Genomic DNA, 8,666 nt, shown 5'->3' with positions numbered 1-8,666 from the left:
AATAAACCACTCATTGATCTCCTTTCTCTTAAGGGAATAGTTTGAAATTTGGAAAATACGCTGATATCTCCCTTCTAAATAAAGAGAATGGTCTTTCTTTTTCTTTCCTTCTATCTGTCTCTCTATCTATCTGTCCTTTGATTTCATGACAGCTGCTCATCTGATTGCCTTCAACCCCAGTGGGTGTGTTGCTGTGGACCCGAGGAAGTGCGGTGTCCACTGTGAAGTTTTCTGGATATAGTGATTGAAATGGCAAAAACTCAGTTAGTAGCGAAGCAAAGTAAGTAGCTAGTTAGCTTAGCATAAAGTATAGATACCCCTCATACATACCTTTAAAATGGTTTATACAATGTCCATATCAAAAAACTACCTCAACATTGTGAAACTGTGTTGGGACAAATAAAAGTATGGTGGCCTGCCACAGTCAAAAACACATAAGTGCCAAATATTCATTCATTCTCAGGATTTTAATCATTAAATACCATTTGGTTTAATTAATGCAACAAGACATTATAATTAATGTGTCATTTTATAAAATAAGAATTATTTTACATAAACTAAATTCTGAGGGGACATCTTTTTGAGAAAAACATGAGAAAATAGTATAATCTGGTGGAAAGTAGCAATAACTAGTCATTTTAAACCATGACTCCAGAGTAAAATCACAAATAATTTAGATAAAATAAACATTGAAGTAATGATCCTATGCTGTAAAAAAACCTTTATGCTAAGCTTAGCCTAATGGATTCCGACTTTTTTATTCAGCAAGTATTTATCTTTGTGTTGGTGGATTAGCGTCAAATATAACAAAACTATTCCCTTAAAAGAAAGGTATTTTCAAAATCCTCTTATTGAGAGTGTGCACAAGGTTTCCCATGACAATTAAAAGGACATCCCCATAATAACTGTAACCTCTGGGTTCACACTGTGGACACCTCGGTGAGAGATTTGTCCCAGCTCGAACACTACATTAATACAATATAAAGAGCAATTTAAACATTGACTTCACGAAAATGTGCCAGTAAAGCACAAATGATTACTTCTGCTGTTCAGATCTTCCTCTTCCCTGGATACAATTTATTTATTGTGTATAAGCAGTAATATTGTTGCAAGCAGGAGGAATGAGTCATGTCTAATGGCTGAGAGTCCGTATGAACTTAATGGTTCTTCATGTTGTTCTTATAAAAAACGCCTGTTTTATAAATGTATCTCAAAGCTCTGAATGAGAGAAGCCATAATCAGTCAAAACCAGGCTCTTTTAATTATCACTTTATAAATAATGTCTCCCTGATTATTGTAGCAGATAGTATCTACCCCTCCAGAGGAAGGCACTATGAATGGTTTGAGTGTCATTGGAGTTTCATCAACTGGATTTGACTGATGGCTGGATAATAACGTGTCTGTACATTCCCTACGACACAGGTCATCCTCCTGACTGAGAAGTTTGGAGTCCTTCTCTGTCTATGTATTGTCATGGCAGACAGTCCATCCTGTCCTCACTGCCGCCCTGTTTGGCACAGGCCTACTGACAAATGCTGGTTTCCAGGTGCCACAACAAAGAGTTAATTTGGTGTTACCTTGTATTACACTTGAATTTCTTCTGTTAAATTGTGCTGTCCTCCGTTTGAAAGCAAACAGGCTCCTGCAGAGTGCTAAAGGTAGAGATAGCCCACCCAGTAGACCACGTTGAACAGTAAGAAGGAGGTGGGGAAAAAGACGCGCGAGTACGCATCCAGTTCAAGTAGATCTATGTGGATGCGTCCTTTTCTCCACCCACCTTCTTTGCACTCCTCGAAGCAGCAGAAGAAGCTCTGGCAGTCTTTTCCATCCAGACACTCGTAGACACAAGCGTCCTCAAAGTCCTGCCAGTACAGGGAGTTGTTCAGAGTGATGACGGTGTGTGGAGATCGCACGTCCAGGACGGAGTAGTTCTGAGGAGACAGAGTGACAGTCCTAATAAAGCCCATCGAGCAAAAACTTTGCTAGTGCAGATTAGATGGTTTATAGTTTTTTTTGTGTAAACTTGAATAGGTCTATTTTCCCAGTCATACACCAGCAATGTGGTATAAAACTTCCATAAAGTTTACTCAGACGGATAAAAATAGTCAAACTCTTTTTACCAGGGTCAGTTTTCCTGCTTATTCACACCAGACTTAATGCCTCGCAAATATTCAGTGTCTCCCATTTTCATTGATGCTGAAGCATGTTGGTTTGATCTCATGGCTCCAGAATTCACCTTTGTTCCACTGTAGCTGTGTGGATCATGGCTGACTCGTGCACTTCACCTCCTTGTTTAGTGATGCACAATATGACACCAGCAGACTACAAAGTGGAGCAGCGACCTCACAGACTGTTTACAGTTGGTGGTCGCTCTGGTAACTGGTTATTATTATCCACATTGAAACAAAGACATCACATCTGAATGTAGGAACATTTGACTGAACACAAGATTTATGTGACTGTACCGTTAATCCCTACTAGAGGTCAACCATAAATATATATACAATGCAAAGAAATGTATAAAAATATATTTTATATAGGCTATACTATTTAATATTGATCGTAAATGCATAAATACTCAGCAATTTAGACAATTGCTGCGTATTTTTGCATTTACACGGTCACGGTTATGCCCCAATTAATTATCTAATGGAAATGTTTGCAGTATTATTATATTAGGTGCATCAAAATATAGAATATTAATCACATGCAGGAAAATAAATCTCAGGGATAAACCACTACATGAAGACGCCTGAGAAATCCAGTCATAGTTTTCTTGATTATGAAATAAATCCTACATCAAACAAACACTCCAGATTACCTATGGAGGTGGTTTGACAAAATTATCCTATATTTTGATTCAAAGTACAGTGAAAACAGGCTAATTTGGAATAAAAAAGTTCATACTAATATTGTCACAGTTCAATTCAGAGCTATACATTTAAAGATTCAGTGTGTATGATTTAGGTGAAAGGGATCTACTGGCAGAAATTGAACATAATCCTAGTGATGTTTTCAATAGTGTGTTTCATCCAAATTGTACGAATTGTTGTTTTCTTTAACTTAGAACGGGCCATTTATATTGAAATACTTTATCGGGAGCGGGTCCCCTCTGTGGAGGACGCCATGTTTTTTTACAGTAGTCCAAACTGGACAAAACCTGAAAAAAACCCTATTAAGAGGGGGAAAAGAACATGGAAACCTCAGAGAGCCACATGTGAGGGATCCCTCTCCCAGGACGGACAGAAGTGTAATAGATGCCATGTGTAATGGAGAACATCAGAAAAATAGTATTTGATACTGAGTATATAATATACTGAGTAGGTATATTGTATATCAAGCAGTCTTGTTGTAATCATAGTCCACAACCAGATGCCACCATAATCCACAATCCATCATCATGATCCACTGCCGCCATCAGGGTTCACCATCGGCTGCCACCGCGATCAATGTCCACCACCACCATTCTCCACAATCAGAAGCCAACATGATACAGGATCCGCCATTACAACTGACGGCTACCACAGGTTCTCTTTCATGTTTGGAAGGGGAGGGTGAAGTGAGGGGTCTTCAGCTGCAAAATGCAACTTCACCACTAGATGTCACTAAATTCTACACACTGAACCTTTAATGTTCCTGTAATTGAAGCTTTGAGTGATTTTAGGCTCTGCTCTGCTCTGGGCTCTCCTCCTTTAGTTGTTGATGGGCTAGAAAAGGCCCCTCAGTCTTGTAAGCCTGTTCAGACTGATGCAGTGTCCCTTAACACAGTGACAGTCTTATCAGAAGAGCTTATAAAAGGCAACAGCATCACATCATCTCAACGCTGAACTGTGTTCTCACTTCAGCCTTGTGATAATCAACCCAAAGCATTATCAAAACATCTTACTGTACCTAATAGCATCATCTCAATCTGCATGTTATCATTTCCTTATAAGTTAATCAGTGGATTCATTTAAGGAATGCCTTTAGGGAATATTGATTTAACAGATGTGTATGGAAAATATCAACTTACTGGTCGTCTAGGCTTCATACAGCTGAGTCTTCTGGCACTGTTTGAGTAGTAATTCAATGTTGCATACTCCATCAGAGCAGCGAAGACAAACAGGAAGCAGACAGTGACGAACAGGTCCATGGCAGTGACATAAGACACTCTGGGTAATGACGTCCTGGCCACAGTACTGAGAGTAGTCATAGTCAGAACTGTGGTGATACCTGAGGGTCAGAAGAGAGGACGAACCGATGTTAGGACTGCTCAGATGTAGTGATGGAAATTCACAATCTTTAGGCTGGTTCTGTCATATTTACACACATCCTTCTCCCTCAAACCGAAGCTGGTCTTGATAAATGTTTTTACTCACTTTCTGTGATGTAACATTTGTTCCCTTTGACATTCAAATCTCAAGAGAGACCAACATTGCAGGACAAACTGTGAACAATCAAACAACACACAAAATAAAATCTCGTCATTGTTTAAGTGCAAAATCAAACTGACTGAATTTTAAAAATGAAAACGTTCAGCAGTGACAAGCAGGATGACGATAACAGAAAGTAAGTGGATCCTGGTCAATTGAAGTATTTTACGGATCTGTGCTGTATTTGCCTGGAGACCATCATCTCTGGAATGAGATGCACACTTTATTTTTCTTAGCATAGAGAGAACGTAGACTCCATAAAAACCTTGTTGAATATCATGAGTGATAAAGCTCAAATATTGTCAATAAAAAGCTATCGTGGATAAAGGTTTTCAGACAACTTGTTGCCGTGTCCCACATTTGCTACACTCTGACAGAGCTTAACGATTAATAATTTTTATAATAATAATTTGATGCCTGCAAAATGAATCAGCAGCTATACTTTGTTATAAGTTTATCAATTTGCATTATTTCCATTCATTTTTTGTTTTATTTTGACATGCAGTAACACTTCCTGTCCCTTCAGTTCCTGAACACTGCATCAACTTCACCTGTACCTGCCTAGTTCCTGTCCCTGCATTTCCCACAAGGGAACCCCGTATATGGTGGGCTCTGTGTAGCTGCCAGTTCCAGGTTGTGTTTGCTACCTCATGGTTGAAGGCCCTACACTTACACCAGTTTGCCTTATGTGTCCTCATGCTCATCTTAGATGGAGAACATTACCTGCTAAACATTAGCACATTACAGATGCCCTTGTAGCCATGTTAGAATTTAGCTTAAAGAGCTGCTGTCTCTGCTTCCCATTGCTTTACTAAGTTGTGAAAGCAAACAATTGCCTATTTCATCCAGCAGACATGGTAACCATTAGAATTTATGGCCAATATCCACTCTCCTTTTAGCATTTTTTTTCCCGCCATCTTGTGCTGATGGTGTCATTTTGGAGCCAGAGTCTGTGCAGTGTTGTGGAACTGGAACCGTGGCGTCGAGGTCCCATCGATGAACGCGCTCAACCAATCGCAAGTAAGTCTCAGCTGTCAATCATCACATTTCACCCCATTTTCATAGCATCAAATGAATAATTGGAACCAAATTAGAAACATGAACACTTAAGCATATATCAGTGTGATATGAACTACCTAAAATGACTTAAGTTTGTTGTTTTTGATTTACTTTTGGGGATGTTGATGTTTATCACTACGACCGACCTCTTTGACAAAATACTGTATATGTTAGTCCTCTGATCCTTGGAGGAAATGTGGGGATAGGGTGCTGTAAAAAAAACTGTAATGGTAAAACTGTAGATTCATCTAGTTTAGGATTCTCTGGGTTACTGCATGGAGTCCACCTCTCTTTTATTATTAAGAGAACCATATCGTTATCTTAACTGGGCAAATTAGCTGCCAAGCTAGAAGGGCTCTCATTCTGATGAACAGCAGATGTTTCTGAATTCACTCAGATTGACAGGCATTTCTGAATGATTTAATTTTCTCCTCTCCCTGTCCTCCATAGCATGTGGGAAAAAAAAAACATCTGTGACTGTTTCACTGAGGTTCCCATGGTAACAAGCTGGCCCCATCTATTTCAGGCGGACATCTCACACTTTTCCTTTAGCCTCTGCTTGCCACAGTGATTACCCCTACCTGCCTTCTGCTGACACACAGATTCTACAGTCTTTAATCTTTACGATAGAATAAGCTTTGGATTTAGAGAGAGGGAAAAGTCTGGGACACATGTATCTCTACTGACGGGCAGCTTGATGTGGATGTAACTGTTAGGTTTGCCATATAATGTGCCACACAATGGATGAGATGGCAGCTGGTTGAGGGCACAATGTATGAGACGGCTTAACCTACAAGCTGGTTTACTGTGTGATAACTTGCTACAGTGCTTAGTTATAGCGTCATGTTTGTGCCACATTAGTGAGCGTGCAGTGGGACTCTCGCAAGCACATACTTTATATTTTATATTATATTAATATTAATCTGAGCAAACAAAAAATTGTCCTGTGCGTGCTCAACTCTGCCTGAGCGCTCCCTTGAGTTGGCACAGCGTACTTATAATATCACAAAATCAGCCAATCACGGACTGGGAGGAAGCAATTCTGTTCGGCTGTTTTACGTCCAATCAGGCTGCTTCCACAAGAAGCAAGCAAGGGATTTTTTAAAAGAATGAGCTTGTATTCAGAGTTGAGCGGAAAAATATGCTACTCGCTCAGAAAAGTCCCAATGAGGGCTCACTTATACTTATACCCATACTTAGTACAGTTCAATATTATATTATTGTGACTCACACCTGAAGTGAAAGGTTTGCTGCCTGGCACTGACTCACTCCAGTTCTTTATTACATGTAAGTGGCTTCATCTTTTCTCCCACATGGTCTCAGTTTGCCCTTGTACCTTTACAATTAAGGTCCATTCATTGTCTTCATTCTTTCTCCTGATTTACAAGCAATTGTTCATGATGCTTTGAAGAAAAGATGACACTCTCATTCATTTTCTACCTTTTATCCCTCTTCATCAGTGGGGAATGTAGTTTAGAGCACAGTGTGAGCAGATGAAACAACAGCAGGGCTGAGTGGTTCACTGTGAGTAGTGGCTGATGTTTTCCTCATACTCAAATTATTCCAAAGCAAAAAAACATAATTTCTTAAATTTTTAAGCCTTAAACTTTGAAGTTGGTGTATTTTTAACTGAAGGGCTCAGCAAACGCATCTCCACTGAAACATATGAATGTTGGATAAAATATAAACAGAAAAAAGGGAAAAGAAAGACTGAAATCAGTTACCTTAACCAGAATGTTCCACAGGACTGCAACAACAACAAATAGAGTGTGTACACAGGAGGGGAAAAGCACAACAAAACAGAAGAAGAAGCAGATGGAGTGACGCAAGTTAAGTGGCAAATAAATATCCACATAGTAAAGATAATGACACATAAAAACGAAGCATATTCAAAGCAAAACATGGTTAAAATGGAAGTTCAAAAATGTTGACTCAAAAGCAGAGTTTCAGACACACACACATTGTCCTGGTGTGGATAGAGCTACTGAACCGCAGTGAGTCCACAGTACCTAAAGCCGTTCTGGCTGGCGTGGCGTCCTTTTTGATCCAGAAGGACACCCAGGAGAGGACCACGGTGAGGATGCAGGGGATGTAAGTCTGGATGGTGAAGTAGCCCATTCTCCTGCTCAGGTCAAAGTACACCGTCATCACCACATAGTCCCCTGTGGCCACAACAGCAGAGCTCGGTGTCAAACTTTGCAGACACACACATGCCTGCTGACATAAACTAGAAACTCTGTTCTGTTATGTATATAAAAATCTATACTCTATACTTAAAATATCTTCTTATAAATGTGAAGTATTCATTATTCATTATAATCATAATATTTTGTTTTACTATATAACGACTATAATCATTAACATGCAGTGCTGTGTATATTATAACACATGTTTCTCTCTCCAGCTGATTTCAGATAATGTTATTTGTAAGAAATGATTGGTTTATTAATTTGATAGGAAACCGTGCTCATTAATCAACAAACCAAATACTGTAAATTAAACAGAGTTGGCTTTATTAGCCATTTTTCAACTGTTGTCCCAAACCAGTTTTTAAAAGGCAACCTGAAAAACAATAAAATTACCTGTCTTATGTAATTAGTAAAAAAGGCACTTACTTATAGCACTTTGTAGTTTGGCTTTTTGAAGACTAATTGTACTTTCTTGTTGTTCTGGGTTTATACCCTCATGGTTGAATGCACTTATTGTAAGTCGCTTTGGATAAAAGCGTCAGCTAAATGTAATGTAATGTAATTAATAATTTCTATGGACAATTAATGTGCATTTTACATGGCAATCGTTTGATTGCCATGTAAAATGCACATTAATTGTCCATAGAAATTATTAACTATACGGACCCTTAATATAGTATAATTTAATAATTATATGAATAACCTTTGATTAAACACATAATCAAAACAAGCTAAATAAACATGATTAAAATAAATGATAAAAATCAAACAGTGTAATGCAACACTCAGATACGACACAGCCACAAATACACATGTAAACTAAATCACATTAGAGAAAGTGAAGTGATTACAGATAATCACAAGTTTGTTGTAAGCCATGTCTTAAGTGAATATTTAAAGGTTAAACAATTACCAATGCTTCTCAAGTCAACAGGTGAATGATTCCAATGATTGGTGGAGCTGACTGAGATGAGTGTTTGCCCAAACTTGATGTGGCTGTACTGCA

The 8,666-nt window shown here is 38.6% G+C and overlaps 1 protein-coding gene across 4 annotated transcripts in view; it reads right to left on the bottom strand.

The window, feature by feature from the left end:
* Positions 1 to 876: 876 nt before the first annotated feature.
* Positions 877 to 8,666, bottom strand: part of LOC117760192 (gamma-aminobutyric acid receptor subunit gamma-3) — a 50,603-nt gene continuing 42,813 nt past the window's right edge. The window contains exons 7-9 of one of the 4 annotated variants that reach the window (XM_034583029.1): positions 7,481 to 7,633; positions 4,013 to 4,212; positions 877 to 1,931 (exon numbers count right to left, since the gene is read on the bottom strand). In XM_034583029.1, the coding sequence (XP_034438920.1) occupies positions 1,653 to 1,931; positions 4,013 to 4,212; positions 7,481 to 7,633 (632 nt within the window). In that variant the 3' untranslated portion in view covers positions 877 to 1,652. Of the gene's footprint in view, positions 1,932 to 4,012; positions 4,213 to 7,195; positions 7,219 to 7,480; positions 7,634 to 8,666 lie in introns of those variants that run through there. The other 3 variants (XM_034583030.1, XM_034583032.1, XM_034583031.1) reach the window with 3 other exon arrangements.

The sequence above is a fragment of the Hippoglossus hippoglossus genome, chromosome 4 (assembly GCF_009819705.1).
Source record: "Hippoglossus hippoglossus isolate fHipHip1 chromosome 4, fHipHip1.pri, whole genome shotgun sequence".
Lineage (NCBI taxonomy): Eukaryota > Metazoa > Chordata > Actinopteri > Pleuronectiformes > Pleuronectidae > Hippoglossus > Hippoglossus hippoglossus.
Note: the sequence above shows the minus strand (reverse complement) of the source record. Positions and strands in the feature narration are given on the sequence as shown.